The sequence below is a fragment of the Artibeus jamaicensis genome, unplaced genomic scaffold (genome assembly GCF_021234435.1).
Source record: "Artibeus jamaicensis isolate MK-2021 breed Jamaican fruit bat unplaced genomic scaffold, CSHL_Jam_final scaffold_3128, whole genome shotgun sequence".
In the NCBI taxonomy this organism is placed as follows: domain Eukaryota; kingdom Metazoa; phylum Chordata; class Mammalia; order Chiroptera; family Phyllostomidae; genus Artibeus; species Artibeus jamaicensis.
In genome coordinates, this window is record NW_026522036.1 from 704,707 (window position 1) to 724,234 (window position 19,528).

The 19,528-nt window shown below is 44.0% G+C and overlaps 1 protein-coding gene across 2 annotated transcripts in view; it reads right to left on the minus strand.

Annotated features, from left to right (window-relative positions):
* Positions 1 to 1,905: 1,905 nt before the first annotated feature.
* Positions 1,906 to 19,528, minus strand: part of FAT3 (FAT atypical cadherin 3) — a 649,640-nt gene continuing 632,017 nt past the window's right edge. For both annotated transcript variants that reach the window (XM_053656923.1, XM_053656924.1), the window contains 6 exons: positions 13,272 to 13,425; positions 10,771 to 11,426; positions 7,706 to 7,819; positions 5,597 to 5,656; positions 4,751 to 4,786; positions 1,906 to 4,131 (listed from right to left, as the gene is read on the minus strand). In XM_053656923.1, the coding sequence (XP_053512898.1) occupies positions 3,509 to 4,131; positions 4,751 to 4,786; positions 5,597 to 5,656; positions 7,706 to 7,819; positions 10,771 to 11,426; positions 13,272 to 13,425 (1,643 nt within the window). In that variant the 3' untranslated portion in view covers positions 1,906 to 3,508. The remainder of the gene's footprint in view (positions 4,132 to 4,750; positions 4,787 to 5,596; positions 5,657 to 7,705; positions 7,820 to 10,770; positions 11,427 to 13,271; positions 13,426 to 19,528) is intronic.

Below are 19,528 nucleotides of genomic sequence, written 5' to 3' on the forward strand. Positions count from 1 at the left end.
TGGGAAGTAAGTAGGAGTTGGTTGATGGTGTGTGCGTGTGTGTATGTGTGTGTATCACTTATTTGCTTTTTTCCAGGCTGTGCTAGTGATACGTAAGGGAAGTCCCAAGGAACTCCCAGGAATGCAGCATAAATTCCTTCCCACACCTTTCTCTGATAAGAAAAACCTCAAATGCCTGGACGTGGCCTATTGCTATCACTAAGCTTTCTACAGTGGTGCTTCATGAACGGTCAGGACATGAGCATGTGGAAAGTTGGCATGGAATGAAACTCAGCAGCAAAATGGTCATATGAGAAATGGAATAAACACCTACTTTTACAGCCCCAGAGCTTCTGCTTACATATGACAAACCTCGATAGTCTATCCACTACCGACTTAACCAGAAAGTGTGCAATGCAAGTAAAGTGCTTTCAACAGGCTGCAGAAAATGGCTTCCAGGAGGTGCCACATACATTTGGGGGAAAAAAGGAATAACACTAATTGGCTTAAATATTTTCCACGTTGTTCATCACACTGGAGGGGGATAGGAACACACACCAGAACTGGTAGAGGAAGGGAAAAAGGAAAAACAAAAATGCAACCAGTTGGTAATATTATAAACACAGTTTCACCATAATTGATGACTAGTCTGGGTTCCATTCTGTAATTATCATTCCATCCTCATTTGAGAAAACATTCATTTGGTAAAAGCAGCATTTTGATACATGTCCAAAGACATGTGTGAATTCCATAACTGCACCCTTCCTAGTGGGACTGCTAGAAATCATGAGATCAGGAGGCTTCCAAAGAAATGGCATCCATGATCTCTAGCATTTTCTAAAGGAATAATGGTGGGAAGTCAGCAGGTCCAGCAGATGACATGCCCTGGGGAGGTCAGTGGTGGACAATGTTATATAGAAAGAGTAGTGGCCACGTGGATGTTCAATTACTTGACTTCCTATGTGAGCTTGGGCAAGTGCTTTCCCTACTTCGGGCGTGTTTCTTCTTTTATAAAAATAAGAGGGTTGGACAAACAGATCTTAATGACCCTTCCAGATCTTTATATCAGTAGACAGCCCACCTAGTTCCATCTTGGCCTGACTGAAAAACCTCATAATCTACAGGGAAGTCTAATTTTCCAAAAAGTAAAAAGGTACAATGTTTAAAGGGTAAGAAATCAAAATATCACAACACATGCTTGTTTGGTGTGCATTTAGGTGCAGAGCTATTCTGCAGAAAATGAGGGGAAGCTATCCTGACGAAAGAGGTATTTTATGTAGGTCAGAGCCAAGGGAGGGCACGGTTTTCTTGGGTGGCTTCACAACTGCATTAGGATCTATTTATTCCTTCATTACTGTGTCAGTCAGGCATTCTCCCCAGAGGAGATGCTGTGTAAGCAGTAGTGACTCACTGGCATTAATCTTGTTCTAATATTTCCTGGGGGCAAGAAATGAATTGTTGGTTTTACTTTGATGGTTTTTATGACATTGCATTATCAAAAGTGTAGCAGTGATTCTATTCTAGACCATTAGTTTGTCATTTTCTCCATGATTTTGCAAATGTGCTTCTTACAAAAGAAGAATACCAAAGATTTTATCCTCAAAAGCAGCCTTAGTGAAATTCATTTATGTCAAGACCACAGTGCAGATGATGCTTCCATGAGTAGGTCTAGCCAAGAGATAGGAAAAGAGGAGAAGCTGAAAAATGGGAATTGTTTCCATGTACTCAGGAAGCTTGACAATGGAAAGGAATTTCTTTTAGGACAAACTTCAGAAACACTGACTCCCACAGAGAAGTGGACCAAACACAACTGAAACAACTAAAAATATGATCGAGCGGGTGATACACAGACTCAGGGCAGCACAATGACACACCAGTGCCATGTGCCAACAGAAACTGTGCACACAGATTTGCTCATTAAGCAGATAGTGCAAATATACATTTATTCACCATGGCCACTGCACATGCAACCATAATCTGACTGAAGCAAAAGAGGAAAGTCACTCAACTTGTCAAATTTGAGCTTCCAGTATTGAGTTACTGTGTTTCCAGTGGAATGCTTCCCTTGTCAATTTTGGAAACTGACAGCCAAAGTCCACATGTCAGAGGAGAACCCCAGCATGTAATTAAACAGCACACATTTTTCAAATAAGTGTTTAGTTTTGGAAAATTATAACAAAATACTGCTTTTTTAAAGCATGGTTTTGCTTTAAGGTAATATAAATGGCAGTATCAAAATAAAGTTAGTTGGACCGGAGTAAAATATGGCATTTGGTGCTTCTCTCTCACATGGCAGAGATTAAAGAAAGTGGAAGGCCTGCCTCACAGGCAGGGTTTTCAACAGAACTCCCACGAACTCCCTAGAACTCCCACGAGAGCCTTCCTCAAGAGCAGCCTTGCTGAGTGTAAGCCCACGTTTGTGCATCGGCCCGGACACACACACCATTGCCATCCATACCTAGGAGCTAAGCTATTTTCTTCTTTTTAAACTATGGAATTGCATTCATAGCAATGATGCTAACCAATTTAGAACAATACTCAGATGCTATTTGCATTGTCAAAAATTGTGATTATCTGGCTGAAAACTTTGAAAATGTTATATTTTTTTCTAAATTTGTGGATTCTGCTTAAACCTCTAAGTATCTGTCATTCTAGAGGACAATGTATTATTTGTTTTCTCTTTATTTCCTGCTTCTCTGGACCAAAGTCAGTTTCTGCAGCAGTGTTATGGTTGTAGCTGCTTCTAGGCCTGTAAACTGGAAATAGATGCCCATCGTCTTTCTGGTGGTTGAATAATATTAACATCCCCACCCCACAAAATGGAACCCACAAAATGGAACCCCCAGATCCTCCGATTCCTCTTCACCACACCTTTCTCAAAGATCACAAAACCCAGCTGTATTACATTGGATGCTTAACACAAATAAACAAAAATAACTAAGCATACTAAACATGTTACCTAAACCTAATTTTATAGCTGAAAATTGGGCAGCTTATAATAAAAAATAAAGTTGATCTTTAAAGGCTTCAGCCCATTTTCTTGTTTGTTTCATAATAGTTTGTTCTTTCCTTCTGCCTAAGTGACTAACTTTTCCAACAACAATAAGTAGCATTTCCCTTTCCCCCACTGGCTCAATATCACATGCCTCTTTGCTCATCACCAGTTACTAATACTGCAAGGACTGACACTGTAACACTTCGCAGGGCGCAATACTGCACGAAGCCACATGAGAGTGACTGTGTAACCTAGGGGGTGAAATTTATTCCCCCTTTAAAAAGTTGGTGAGCATTCCTGGTTCTGAACGCAGGTACAAACTGCAAGGGCTGTCGCCACCTCTCAGAAACAAGTTCTGAGCCTTTCCTTTCTGCCCAGCCGGAGTCAAGCTGGCTTGAAGCACTGTGACTTGTGAAGTTCCTAGTGGAAAACACCACATTTCCTCCGTGCTCAGTGCACTACTCTCCATGCAGACACAAGCCCAGCCAGTGTCCTTCTGTAGCAAACAGGGCAAAGCACCAGAGGTGCATCCTCTTACACTTGGGTCTGGTGTTGAGTCTCAATAAAGGGAATGTGAAGGTTGGCCAGGCTGAGCTCCCCCACGCTCTCGTAGTCACTCATGGCTACTTCCGCATCGTCAAATCCACAGTTGGCCGACACATCTGAGGATGAGGTGCCTCTGGAATTGTGCAAGGATAGAGACACACTGTCTGCTGGGCCTGCAGTCTCTGTGCCCTGGTTCATGTTCACAGCAAAAGTACTAAATTCACAGGTGGCAGGCGGGCCCACCAAATCTGCTTCATTGGGGAATGAGTGAGGTGGGAGGTACTGGCTGGGATGGAACTGGGGTCTTCTCCTGCAGTCTGAGCTCAGTGTGCTGGCCAGTGAGACAGGCTGGGAGGGGGGCAGGGTCTCGTACTGGTCTGGGAAGTCCTCTGGCAGGGGAGGGGGCAGCTGGTCCTGACTCAAGAACTCCTCTTCATGAGGGGGTGGGTACTCGCTGTCAATGTCGTACCCACCCAGGTAGTAATCGCTCTCCAACTCCCGCGTGCTTCCCTGGTGTGCAGACCCTCCCTCGTGGTTCTCAAAGTTGGGCACCTCCTCTATGTCGGATAGGCGGGCCGCTGGCATCCAGTCAGAGGTGTCCCAGTGATAGGCTGCGAGTAAAAAAGCCACAACAGTTACTTTCCTCAAGGCTGGAGTTGGGGAGGGTTTGGAAAGAGAAGGGACCTGGCATGCAATTAACATCCAAGAGATCCTAAGAATCCAAGTCATGTGCATGCTCCTTACAAGGGTGGGTCAGGGGCCAGCCATGCTCTGGCCCTGGGAGAACAGGCGGTGGCAGCTCTGAGAGGTGGTGGCTGGGTGCTGCAGAGCCTTACACTCAGCCATGCCATAAGAGATGGCCAGCGAGGGCATGCTGAGGAGACACTGTTCTAGGACCTCCTCCCGCCATCCTTTCTTCCTATCCATACACTAAGTGAAGAGTGAGGCTGGCGACATGCTCGCAGAGAGAGCGTTGCATCAGCTGTACTGTGGACCACAGAAGGCAGGGAGGTGTGCACGCATATGGATGAGCTGCACGGCAGGGGAGTGGTTGGGAAGGAATGTGGGCAGGGAGCTCACCTCCAATACCAAGCTCACAAGACACCTGAACATGCAAAATTCAGACCAGAGGAACTCAGAATAAATGGAGGGAGAGGGACAGGGCAAGAACAAACTCAGCAATTGAAAACACAGAAGTAAAATGCTATGCTGGGGGCGTAGCAGCGTCACCTCGGTTGTAGTTCTGCCCTTGATCCATGACAGACACTGTTTAAATACAAAGTGAGAGGTCAGACTGACAATCCAAGTCATGTGAAGAAGGCAAATGAGAACATTTGAGATGCCTTAAAAAATGCTATTTCTCCCCATTGCTATTTAGGTAATAAAAAGATAAATGTGGCTCAGTGGTTGAGTGCTGGCCTGTGACTCAAAGGGTCACCAATTTGATTCCCAGTGTACGGCACATGCCTGGGTTGAGGGCCAGGTCCCCAGTAGGGGGTGCATAAGAGGCAACCACATATTGATGCTTCACCCCCTCTCTTTCTCCTTCCCTTTCCATCTGTAAAAAATTATAAATAAATACATAAATAAACAAACAAACAAACAAATAAATCCCATCTACACCAGACTGTAATTGTATTATGTCACTAATATAAATTATGTCACTAATATAAATTACGTGATGGAAATCAATCCTCATTATATTGTAGGTGTGAATGATTTCTCAAGCATTCCCAGGTCATAGTAGGTGCTCAATGAATACATGTTGAATGTAAGGATAGATTTAGTATTACTCTGGATTCCAAGTAATTGGGTACTCTTCTTTTGGAAGATATTTTATAAAAAGAGCATCCCACATATTTAAAAAATATGAACTTGATTTTCTCTAAACTTTTAAAATTCACCTCAATACCTGGAGAAACATCCAGGGTCTCCTCTGAAACCACCTCTTTACGAGTCCCCCCCCAAGTTGTCAACTGATTAAAATCACCCCTAGTTCAAAGTAACAAGGAGGCAATCTTTCCAAAAGAGTAAGTCTTTACACAAAGAAATGCTATGGAAGAAAAAAGTAAATACCTTCATTTTCTATAGTGTCAACTACATTGTTGACAAGCTGAATGACAGTCACTATGGATGCTTGTGGCCAGGAAAAGAAGACAGGAGGGAGGGGAAGGACAGCTTCAGGTTAGTTATGTATTGTAAACATACGTTAATTTTTATCCACAATAATGACCACAGCGAAGGTGCGCACACAAACCCCTGGAGACTTCCCACTGTTGTCTATGGGGCAGTGATCCAGTGGACACTTTTTCCTGCAGTCCCAGGATTCTGGGACCAGAAGGGGAATGGCAGCAAGTCTGGGGCCAGGCCTCCTGAAAGGCACGATGGGCAGGGATGTCTGGGTTATAAATCCCACTTCATGGCCCAGTGAAATCAATCTAAGAAGGCAATGGCTCATCAAGCTCATGCTAATTTCTTGCTAGTAACTCCCAAAGACTCTAGGGGAAGACCTCACTACTTCTGAAGAGAATTCTCTGTTGGTCAGCCATGCTGCTCCAAACCAAACGCCATGATGGAGGATGAACTTGCAGGACTCACGGCTTCACACTCACCTGACACCACTCAAACCTAGAATGATCCAAGGTCCAGCTCACACCAGTGAAGTGTAGAGAGACATCAGCATTTAGGCTCTGAAATGGTTAGAATCTGGGAAGGTGACTTCTGTGCTCTATATGAGCCGACTTAGCACCTGGTACTAGCAGCTTGTGGCCAGACAATCAGGTTTAAAGCCCATGTGCTGAAACTTGCACCCACTGCCTGCGTTAGTCAGCACCAATCCAGAATGCTAAGCATGTAAGGCCGACTTGAGGGCACACAGAGCAGAGAGAGCCCATGAGAAGAGTCAACCCAGCACCGCTGCCGGAGCTGCTTCCTGGATTGTGGGAACTATCTGTTCCCAGTTGTTTCTCTACAAAACAAACCAGTGGCAGCTTTTCTTCTGCTTGGGGATGAGAGAAGGTGTGAGCATCCTGGTAAACAGAGCTGGAGGCGTTCCCCTGGCCTTCCGAAAATGGCCAGAAGAAATCCACTGTTACAGGGTCTGTTGCCCCAGCCAGTCAGGTATGCTGTGGCTTCTGCAGCTCTCAGGAATACTGGGTCTCGGGGGTGGAAGTGATTCAAGGGTGGGGATAGTGAAAGTGGACTATTTTACTTCTGGGATTGCTATGGCCTTCAAGCTCACCTGGTTCTGCATTTACCTGGGGGCAAAGACAGTGTTGTTTTAATTTCACGCTTCTGGGTACACAATGTCCAGCACTGTGTTCAGCACACAGAAGAAACTCAGCAAGGGTTTATGGGTTGAATGATTACATAAATTAACAAATACTCAATTTTTGCCAATTGCTTATAAATGGGAAAATGACATAGGGGAAGGCCAACTATCTCTGTGAATGACAATTTGAAATTATTCTTGGTTCACCACTCTTGCTGCCTCGTGACCATTTCTGCTCCCTCCCCTGCCCTGAGGAGAACAACCCATCCTCCAAAGCTGGCTCCTCGGCTCTGGAAGTCCAGTTCAGCAACCTCTTCGTTCACTTAAGTTCACAGGAGGGAGAGGTCCACGAACCACGGGGAATTGCATACAGCATTTTGGGTGTGTGTGCATTTTTGTAAGGAGCTGATCCATGGTATTCAATAGATTCCTCCAAGGCCATGAACCCAAATGGTCATAAGGGGAATTCAAATGAATGAAGAGGTCACTTCTGTAGGAAGGGTGTATTGCTTCTGAACTTATTTCTAATGACTTGGAGGTTGGATATAGAGTGAAGGCATAATCATTAGTAAAATTTAGAAATAAAATATAAACCACACTGTTTGCTAGAGAGCATCATTTGGGATACGGCAGTTCCGTCACAAACCAAATCGAAGAGGGTGCATTGCTGGAGGTCCAGGGGAACCTTGTCAGCCTCTGACTGGATCCCTAGGTCTGCTCACAACTGCAGCTCAACAGAACTTCCTTCAGCAATTACGCCCAACAACGGAGCCACCTGAAAACCTGGTGAACACGTGCAGGGACCCATGAGCAGGGCAAGAAACAAAACTGGTCACATCACCTTCCTTTCAATCACTGACTGCTGGCACAGGAGGCAGAAGTCGCCCCAGGGGATCAAATCCATGGCTTCTTACCATTGTCATCGCCAGAATCTGACTGGAAGGAGCTCAGGGACTGAACTTCAGAGTTGCTGCCTTTATTGCTGCCTGCAAAGCAGGTCACTTCTCCCGGGTCTTCAACTCCTTTGTCTTCGTGGACAGCCAGAGAACAAGCAGAAATGCCACTGGTTACCTCGTGTGTATTTGCATCCTGCCACCCCAGAGTTCACTTCTCGGAGCTCTTCCATTTGCTCAGAGAAAATAATTTAGCTCCCCAATGGAGAATTGATTGTGCCACGGGGGGCAAAGGTCCGTCTGTCAATCAAGTGATTTACATTATGGCTACAAAACCCTTAACCCGTGGTAAATGAGCTTCCAAATAGCTGACAGCCGAAAGTAGCAGTTCTCTCCTCAAAGCGAAGCCTAAGTGAAGAGTGAAATGAGGATGAAGTGCCTGGGTTGCTCCTTGCCATTCAGAGTTCATTTAAATCATTTACATGGACCGATGTGGTGTCAACACCAGGTTAAATGAGATTACTTTTCAAATAGGGGTATAAATATTTTATAGGCAAGAATGCTATTACATTTATCCTAACTTCCATCTCCCGGGAGCAAGTGGCGTTCTCAGCACTGCCTCCTAGAGGGCAGTGTCACCCCATTTTTGGGAGTGATGGTGTTCGGCACTCAGGTGAGAGGTAGTTAGCAGCAGGGTAGGGAGGGATGGGCTGGTACCCACACACTGCCTCCCTCTTTGCCGCACAGATACAAAGGCAGACGGAACCACTCCCCCCTCCCCAGGCCTGCCTTCTTGTTTCTTATTTGATGGACTGAAGGAAGCAATAAAAACAACCCATATCTTGAAACTGTCAAGTGGAAAATGAATTAGCCACCTAAAGACTGTCTCCCCAGATAAATGCCTTGCTTAACAAAGAAAGAAATGTATTCAATAAAAACCCAATAATACTTTGGAGGAAAATGCGTTTATGGGCTTGACGTAGTTTCCCAAAATAAGGCTGTCACATTACAAGTAGGTGGAGGGAAATGATCACTAGGAAAATCTTCAAATCATCACATAATGTGACAGTACAAAGAAATGGTGACTTGTGATTAAGGAAAAAGTTTCTGTCCGCAGCGGGAGAAATCCCTGTCCCTTCTACTATGGGTGATGTCAGCAGCGGGCAGTGGCTCCGCATCTGCTGTCGGATGCTAAAGACACGGCCAAGTCATCAGTTGGATAAACAACTGATATAAACAGAGAGAGACACACCAGGGAGGAATTCGCCTTCCAACAGCCGAACCACGGAAAATACAAAGATGTGCCTCGGAAAAGCACGCTGTGGGCGCCAGGCTTAGGCCTGAACACAAGGGAAGAATCGACAAATGGTCTGCACTGGTGACGCCCTGGCTGTGCACCCAGCTGCTTTCTCTGCTCCTCCATTCATTCAAACTCCATTTCTCACTGTTAAATAATAAAACAGCCTTTCCTTCAGCCAGTGATTGGCAAGGCTTTGGTAAAGCCCGACTTTACAGATGATTTGAGAGAATATATTTATGGTGAAAGCTCAAAATATAAATGTGCCTCCAGAAAAAGAGTCAGACACCCCTCATATGTCGTCTCCACTGATCCAGGTACGTCTTGCTTCCGGAAGGTCCTCTTCCACAGTTTCCTGCCTAAATTTTACCCACGGGCACAGACACCAGTAGGAACGCCCCCTTCCTCCGTGAAGGCACCCAGTATCTCCTCAGCTATGTGAGCTCTTTAGCTTCATTAGAAATCTGCCTCTCCCCCTACCCTCTACCCCAACATATATCATAACAGTCCCAGGGCATCTCTGCCACTCAAACAGAAAGCTATTTGGCCTGATGAAAAGTCATAGGTGACAAAAGAGCTTGTCTTAGTTTCATCCCACTGCTGTTGAGGCAGGGACAACGATCACCATCTCTCACCTACATGTTCAAGGACACCGCCTAATTAGTCTCTCTGCTTTCCTCTTTCTTTGGTCCTGTTTAGTCTCTTCTCCAAGGAACACAGCCATCTTTTTAAAATGTAACTTAGATCAAGGCAATCACCTGCCTAAAAACACTCACTAGTCTTGCTGTTAAAGTGAACCCACTCTCCCCTCATGCTCACCGAGCTCTGGCTACATGGTTCTCCTCCATGGTCTTCAACATGTCTTTCCCACCCCAGGGCCTTTGGACCTGCGGCCCTTCCCTTCGTCAAGAATGCTGCTGCATGAAGCTAGTGGAGTGGGACACACCACCATCTGGCCCAGCCCACTTCTCCCACCTGCGGTTCGCCCTCTTGTCTCATGGGCCCTGCATTCTAGCCAAATAGAGTGACTTGCTTTTCTTCTGATCACAGGGAAGGCCCTCCTTTCTGCAGATCTAGAATCCCACCGTGATCCAACTCAACTGTCCCTCTGCTCTTCTCAAGTCTTCAGTCCATAGGACTGGAAATGCTCTCTTCTCCCGACCTTCCAGAGAGTACCTTCTGTGTATTCACTTACGCAGCTGCACTGCTTGCTTTGTTCCAATGGTTCAGTATTGTGAGACGAGAATGGGTTTTAGAGTTTGGCAACCCTGGATTAGAGTACCTCTTATTAGCCTTTACCAGGGAACAGACTGACAGCTGTCAGGGGATGGGGGGAGGAGGGACTGGATGAGAGAAGGTGGAGGGATTAGCCATGGAACATCCGTGCATAACCCATAGACACAGACAAGAATGTGGTGATGGCCAGAGGGAAGGGGAGTCTGGGGACTGGGTGGAGGTGGGCAAGGCAGGGAAAAATGGGAACATTTGCAATATGTCAACAATAAAAACAAGGTTAAAATAAGTAAGTAAATAAAAGACTCTTAATAGCTTTGTGACTGTGGGCACCTTATGATGCTCTCGGAGCCTCATTTTCCCATCTGTAAACGGGGATAAGACCCAGATCGATTTTTCAGGGCTGAAACGTGAACGCTCAATGCCGCAGCATGTCGCAACGTGTGCTGTGTCCCAGCAGGTTCCCTTTCCCTTCCCTAATTCCCTTGTCAAGTGACCCCCGCACACCTGCGGCTTCCCCGTGAATGACAGAGGAATAAATAACATTCCTACTCACTCTCAGTTCCTGCATCCCAGCCATTCTTGCGGATGGAGTCACAGTCGGAGCGGCAGGGCGACACGGCTGGGAGGTTGGGAGCCACACTGCACACGACCACACCGCGCCTGGCGGTCAGGATGCGCGGGGACTCAGGGTGGAAGGTGGTCATCTCCTGGTGCTCGCTGCCCAGCCCGTCCACGATCTTATCCAGGTTGCTCCTGGAGTCGCTCTGGAAGCACGGGGTGTAGGCCATGGGGCGCACGGGCACCTGCGGGGGCCCCACCTCCTGGTAGACGTTGCGGCCGTCCCCGCCGCCCCGCAGGTTCCGGAAGGGGATGCCATTGCTCTTGTTGAGCAGGGCGGCCGTGGCGGGGTCCTGCACCAGCGTGATGTTGTTGCGGGAGTAGTTCTTGCGGAAGACCTTCTTGCGGAAGACAATGAAGAGGACCACCAAGATGAAGATGATGAAGAGGACCACGGCGATGCCGATGAGCTCCTCCTTCCCCACGTAGGAGTGGCCGGCCTGGATGTTGGGCACCACCACGGGGCGCAGCCCGCAGTACTGGCCCACGAAGCCCGGGGTGCAGTTGCACAGGAAGGAGCCAAACACGTTGACGCAGGAGCCCCCGTTCTCACACTCCTCCCGCTCACACTCGTTGATGTCTTCTTCACACCTTCAGGGCCAAACATACACACACCCCCCTTTCAAACAGCAGGCCTGTATATTGGAGCTTGATTTAACACTGACTTTAAAAGAAAAGAAAGCACCTGAAGGGTGCGTGAAGCTCCGCACAAATGGTGTGATGGTGTGTGTGAGCGGCAGCTGGCCGCAGTGGTCAGCATGCACTGAGATATTTCTCCCACCAGTGTTCCCAAACGGTCTGACCCTACCCTGGTGGGAGCAAGGGGAAGGCCGTCTTGGGAGAGAAGAGAAGGAGCAGAGAGAGAAAGAACAGATGCTGCTGAAGAGGTACTGGCTTCCAAATCCTTGGGCCAGATGCACTTCAGAATTTAAAATTTTGCAACTTTAGAAATGTCACATAGTATATATCTTACATATTATATAAAATACACATCCCCACTCCAGGAATTGGTGCTGGCATAGGACCCACAATCAAATACACCAGTGTTTCAACAGTAAAACATATGGATATTGACATTTAGTGAAAGAAATAAGGACTTAGACATAGCCTCAAAGTGGGTTTGGCTGTTTTGGGCAGCAAATTAGTTTGCCACTAATTTATCCTCAATCCTGTCTGTTCCTGGAGCTTTGGGGTTTTGTAGAACTGCAGATAAATATCTGTAAAATTACATATTTCTATAAAGAGCTTCCTGAGAGTAGGAAGTCTTTAGTTCTGATATCTTTCTACAGTGGTTACAGTAATTTGGGGGAGGCCTACACATCTACACATCTTCTAGATTCTATGCTTATATTAAAAACCAATGGTAATGCAGATTATCAGGAAAAAATGGACTAAAACACTGTAGTGAAAAATAATTTGCTTTGAGTATAATCACAAGGCAAACATTTAAGTATTATTATTTCTTAGTTCAAAATTATTAGAGCACACAGACCATTTTTCTTTCACTTTTCTTTGCTTCAGCAATTGTTCCGCTATGTTTACTTAAAGGGCCCATCACCTACCTACGTTTCTGGTAATTCGCTTTGTAAAATGTAGTCAAATGTCCCTAATTTGAACAGATTGAAACCAGGTCAGTTGGAAATTAGTCAGAAACACAGAGTATTTAAAAATAAGTGCAGCTGTATTACTTTAAATTTCATCCAGCGATTCAAAGTTGGTTAAGTATTTCCTGGCAAAGTCCTCAGAAGATTTGCTTTAATGAATATATAAGACTGATCTGCAATTAGGATATCACTTCCTTGAGAGTATATATATGATAAAAGTATATATATATATATATATATGATAAAAGTATATATATATATATATATATATATATATATATATACCTCACCCATCCTTGATGGCTTTTAAAAGTATATACACTTTTAAAAGCCATCAAAAGTGTGTGAAAGTGGCACTTTACTAAAAACTTAAAATACCCCTTTCCATTCATTCGCCTAGCACTTTAATTTTACTATTTCTTGGTGGGGGCGGGCGTTTCAAAGGAAGGGTGAGGTTTAGTTTCTCAGAATGATCACGAAATGCTAGGCAGTGGAGTCTGGTGAACGAATTCTGGGGAAATGGATAGTGTGTCTGCCTCACAATTACACTGGAAATATTAGGGGGCAGAGGTGACTTTCTTTAAAAGAACCATTTTCTTGCTTACAGGACACACAGTAATTAAATAAAAATTGAAAAATTTAGAGAATTATAAAGTATATAAATTACCCAGGACCCTGTTGACATTTTAGTCACTTGTAAGCACTCTTTATATAAAGATATTAACCCTTTGCCCGTCCTTTTATGGGTTAATATTTTATCCCAGTTAGTTGTTTACCATTTTGTTCCCTAAGCAGCAAGAAACAGCATAACCACTTGAACAATCTCACTTACGTGACTCCAGTGAGCCCAGCTTTGCAACTGCAGATGAAAGTATTTCCTATGGGGTCGCAGGAGCCTCCGTTCCGGCAAGGGTTTGGGAAGCAGGCTGTGATCTCAGATTCACAGTTTCTCCCCGTGAACTGTGAGAGACACGTACACTGATAGCCTGGGGAAACAGAGGGCCTCGTAAGCCACAGGTGCTGCCGGTAATACTCAGAGTGCACGGACTCGGTTACAACACATCCTCCTCATTCCCAGTGAACCCAATCGAAGGCAGATCCTGACTCCCAAAGACGATTAGCAAATTGGTTATTCTGAACTTGGAACACAGCTTTTCACAAAAACGGGAAGTAATAATTTGGATCTCCCACTAGTCCACACAAATTCACCTAATTAATCACATATATGAATGACAGTGAGAATGGTAAGAGGCACCCAAGGAACACCCAAGATTCCAAGAACAGAGACCAGGATGGGGAGAGAGATGCTTTTCCAACCACACTGTTATTGTACAAGACAGGATCTTTTTTTCAGATAGGAGTTTATCATAGGTATCACCCTCACGTTATTAGGGCACATTCTACAGTAGCTGTTCAAGAAGTGGTTTGTTTATAGAAGGTAAATGTGGTGAGACCTTGCATAGCTGGGTGTATCTTTATTCCACCCTTACACCTTTTTGATAGTTAGGTTGTATATGGAATTCTAAGCAATTCCCTCCGAGTTACTTTATAGAAATCCAAAGTTGTTTCAGTTCCTCAAGTTTATACGTGACCTGGTTTCTTTTTCTAAAGGCTTGGAGTGTCTTATGTTGTCCCCAGTTTTCTGAGCTTTCCCTGTGATGGACTTTAGTGTGGGTTTATTTTGATCAGCGCTGGGTACTCAGTGAGCTTTTACAATCTGGGGAAATTTTTCTCTAGTTATTTCATTGATGAATTCCTTTGTTTTCTCTGTTCTGTCTTTATGGAAGTTTTATAGTTTGAATTTCAGATCTTTTGGATCTTCCTTGAATGTTATCTTTTTCTCTTATCCCTAAGGGTTTTTGCTTTATTATCCACTACATCCTATGGGTTTTTGCTTTATTTCTCAACTTTTGAAACTTTTGTGAGATTTTCATTTATATTGTTATTTTCTAAGGATTGTTTATTTGCTTGCGAGGTTTTCTTAAAAAAAAACCATATTGCACCCTGCTCCTATTCCTTGGTTGCAATATTTTCTCTTATTTCTTTGCAGATACTAATAATATTTTTAACCCTCACCTGAGGATATGTTCATTGACTTTGGAGAGAGAGGAAGGGAAGAGAGAGAGAGAGAGAGAGAGAGACAGAGAGACAGAGAGAAAACATCGATTAGTTCCCATACACACTTCAACTGAGGATCAAACCTGCAGCCTTGGTATGAGCCCTGACTGGAATCAAACCCTCAGTCTTTTGGTGTACGGGACAACACTCCAACCAACTGAGACACATGGGCAGGATGATATTAACCATATTTTTATGAGGTTTTCTCCCTGCATAGTCTTCTCCAAGTTGCTTTTCTCTTCTTCTGTGTTTCGGTCTCTGTCATGGTAAATTTTTTTGTCAGACTGATTAGGCCATGGAGCTCAGCTGTTGGTCAAATGCCATTCCCGATGTTGCTGTGAGAATATTCATGGATGTGATTAACATGCATGATCAATTGACTTTAAGTAAAACAGATTACCCTCCATAATGAGGGTGGGTCTTGTCTATTCCACTGAAGGTCTTAAAAAGAAAGAATTCTGCCTCAAGAGTGCAACATAGAAATCTTGCCTGAGTTTCTAGGTTGAGAATTTCAAATTCAAGACTAGAAAATTAACTCTATTTATGTAAATTTCCAGGCTCCTGGCCAGCCCTACAGATTTCAGACTTGCCAGACCCTACAATCCTGTCAGCCAATTTCTTAAAACCCATCCATCGATCCATCCATCCTATCGGTTCTGTTTCTTTGGAGAACCTTAATATAGTCCCACTTTCAAGTTAGAGGATTTTCTTCCTTGTCTGGTAATCCTGGCTTATCATCAGCTTATATTGTGGTGGTAAAAACTTGAAATCTGATAGAAAGTTCTAAGCACCTGAGTGGGGCTTATTAGCCATGATACTGTGTCAGTACCTCTGACTGGGTCATTTTCTCTGGTAATTGCTCTCACCATGTTCCCAGAGGGAGGGCAAAGGCCTGATTTCTAACATTCAGAAGACTGGGTGGTGGTAAAGGAAGGGTAGTTGTGGGTCTCAGCATCCAATGAGCACATCACATTTACTTCCTCAATGAACACTGGAAATGACCATCCTCACTCTTGTTTGAAGGGCTCTAGGGCTAATCTCTGCTTCTCAAGTGATCAGAGACCGCTGTTGGGATTTTGTAGATTGATCTCTTATAGGTATAAGATATCTAATCATATATAGATTGAAATAGTGTATGCTCTCGTCATCATTTTTCTGAATCCAATGCTGCAGAGAACTTTTTTCCTGAATAGGAGGACGTTACGATTATGTGTGAGCGTTCACAGGTTCAGAGACAGACAGACCATCTTAAGAGGCAGGGGTGGAGTTGGCAAGAGAGAGCTCTTTACATTTTTAAAAGGAGGGAACTCTGTAGCCCGAACCTCTCTGGCACCGAGAAACACAGAGGGCCAGGGATGGAGGCTCCAGGAGAGACACTCTTAAATGCAACACTGATGGAGTTGAAGGGAACTAGCTTATAAGGAAAAACCATTATTAATACAAACTGTGTCCAATATGACCAGCCTGAAGTCTATGGGCAGGTGAGGTGATGTGAGATATGCTTGCTTCAATTATGCTGATTTGGGGTTATTCTTTTCCAGTTTGGAAAACTGCTCACTTAAATGGAATTGCTGAAAGCAGCTGGGATTGGGAAAAATGCTTCTTTGTGTCACCTGGCCACTCCTTAGTTAGGATGGCATGCCATTTGGAGGTAGAGTAACTTGTGAGGATAAATTAGATTCCTTTTTAAAGGAATCTAAACAGGAGGGGTGGGACTTTGGAAAGCACGTCAGTGATGATAAAGAAGGGAAGTCGTGAAGGGGGAACCTAAGGCAAGGTGGGTCAGCTCAGGTACAACTCCTCCCTCCCCAGCTTCTCTCTGGCATGATTCTGGCAATTGCGCAAATAAAACTATAGCAGAAATAGTAGGGGGGCCAGGGAGGGGTAAGGAGAAACTGTCTAGAAATAAGGAACATTTGAATACTATCATGGAAACTGGATTCTGTAAGGGTTGTGGGTTTGATTTCTTTGATTTGATGTCTCTGTGTTCTGGAAAACCAGAATTTAAAACTAGTACCTCTAGTGCACTATTTTACACCCACACATTTCTTTCTGCATTTTGCCATTTGCATTATCTTTTGTGGGATGTCTAGTGCTACCTGATGCAGCAGCCAGCCTGACTGATTAACCTGTTCACCGACTGAGTGCCTAAGCAATAGGCAGTAGAGTGCTGGAGCCAGCTTAGACAGGGGTGGGAGAGCTGACTATGTCATGGGCAGACCGGTTCTTAAAACACTGGTAGCCTGACCTCAGCCATGGTGGGAGTATATACACTGCAGAAATCAGTACATGCTACAAATCAGTGCATTTAGTTTTAGGGAGCTGGCTTGCCAGCACACTCCTGGAATAGGGACTATGGCAGGCACCAGGGATACAATGACAGAAAAACTATGGACATCATGAACACAAAGACGCTATGAAACTGGCATGATGACAGGCACAGGGTGCAGTGGCAGCACAGAATGGGGACATTGGACCTATGCTGGAGAAAATCATGCATGACAGAGGAGCTCAATCTGAGAAAACTTGCTCAATCTGAGAAAACTTGAAGATGATGATGATGATGGTAGCTGACATTTATATGACATTTATTATGTGCTAAGCAATTCTGAGCACTTTACATATATTTTATCATTTAATTCTCCGAAAAGGCTTATGAAAAAGGGATTATTATTATTCCCATTTTATAGATGAAGAAACTGAGGCACTAAGAAGTAGATTACTTACTCAAAGCCATGAACCTAGTGTGGACTTGAACAGCAGTAGTCCGGCTCCAGAGTCCTGAACTGTTCACTATTATCTTGAATGAATTTTCCACAACCACAGTTCATCACACTCTCCATCTGGATCTCTCTGTTAATCTAAAGGCAAACCGTGTAGGATCTATTCTCATAATCTCAAACCCATGGACCTAAGGAAGTAGAGACCCTTTGGAAGAAATTGTGCTTTTTAAAACTTTAAGTTTGGAGGAGTTTTTATGTTAACACAATGCAAGGGAAAAGCAACTGGATTTTTTTAAGTGATCAGATTTTTTTTTAATGAAAAAGAGTGGTATCTATTGTTGGCTCTATGAAAGAGGCTTGTTGATCAAAATTAACCTGTTCTCACGAAGTATTATTTATGACCTCATTATCTCAGCATGGGCCCTATTATTAATAATTTTTATAATAACAGTAAGTCTGCCATAATGATATTAAGTGATCGAAGGCTTTAATGGTTTAAAATCACTTTCAGTCACTCTATGAAGGATAATAATAGTCCTACAAAGGAAAATAAGAGGCCTATTAACATCCCCACTCCATGGGGTGTTAGAGAGGTTAGCAGCTTGTTCAAGGACATACAGCTAGTAAATGATTGAATTTGAACTTGAACCCAGGCTTTCAGTCTCAAATCTTTCTACAAGATTGTACTGGCGTTGGAACTTGTCAGTGAGCCAGAACTCATTACTTGCTAAGAATAAGGCAGGGGCTTGTAGTTACTTCCCACCAATCGCAAGGGAGCTGCTGAGACACACTGAGATTAACAGTATCAGACACCCTTTTTGGGAGCCAAATAATCATCAAATAATAAAGATAACAGCAAAATAAAGTTTCTTCTCTTCTCAAGCATTGCTATATGCTGATACACAACACAAATAAAAGAGACAGAATTTCAAGAGATATTCAGGCATTATTTGGTCATACATTATTTCAATTTTTATAAATGTAAAAGAAAAATACAATTCAGTGGATAATATCAAAGCCTTGTTTTTTTAATCCTTACCTGATGATATGCTTATTGACCTTAGAAAGAGAGAAAGAGGGGTAAAGAGAAAGGGGGGGGGAGACCCGAGAGAGGGAGGCAGAGAGAGATGTGAGAGAGAAACATTGATCAGTTGCTTTCCATAGGCGCCCTGACCAGGGACTGAACCTGCATCCTTTTGGGACAATGCTCCTACCAACTAAGCCATTTGGCCAGGGCTCAAAGTCTTATTAAAAAGAGTGGATGATTTTCTCTGGGCTGGGGGAGAATATCAAAAAAGAAAATCATTAGCAAGAACAGTAGCTTATTAGGTACAAAAAATATGCTAAGAACTTCCTGTGCATTTTTCTCATTTAATTCTTGATAACAACATTATGGCGTAAGGATTATTTTAATAGTTATAAATGAAGGAACTGAGGCTTAAATAAGTTGGTTTGCTAAAAGTTACACAGCCAATAAGTGGCATGTACCACTTTATACGAGTTCCCAGATTTAAAAAAGACAGTCATCTTACAAGTATTGAGATATGCATTAAAAAATATCCCCTCCCAAAACAAACCTCAAAGCAATGCCACAGCTTCTCTCCCCTCAAATCTGGCAGAATGAGAAGTGTATTTTTAAGCCTTGCCTCCAAGTTGTGCTCCTGTTTATAATCCTTCTACTTTCATTGAATGCAGATGGTTTTGAAATCTGCACCCAGATGAACGTAAAATGCTCCCTCCTTTCCTTGCCCAAAGAAGGACATGGCAAAATCTATCAAATGGCAAAAGTAGAAGTGGTTTGAGCAATTATAGAGTGAGTTTGGGCTGTGTAGGTAAATAATCAAGATAACTCCTATTTTACTTCTTTGGCTTATTAGTCATTTTCCAAACTGATTCATTCAGGTAATGGCCTCAACCCTTGGCCCTGCTCGCCAGCTTAGATGAACATCACTCTGATCGGGTTTGGCTGCCTTGACAAGGAAACATCTGCCTGATGCACAAAGGTGGAAATAATGAAATATGTGCAACTACCACTTGGGATCTGAAGTCAGCATCAACCCCTGTGTTTGCTTGCTGAGTTACAGATTTCATTTAGAAATTCTGAGAACTTCCATGATTTGGAGAGGCAGCTATGATTTGGTGGCGAGGCCCTGGATGTAAGCGTGTGTCCCGGCTGTTCCCCAGCAGCTGGGTGTGATCACAGCCGAGCCGCCTGACCTCTAGGAACCCCCTGAATTGTATCCAATAA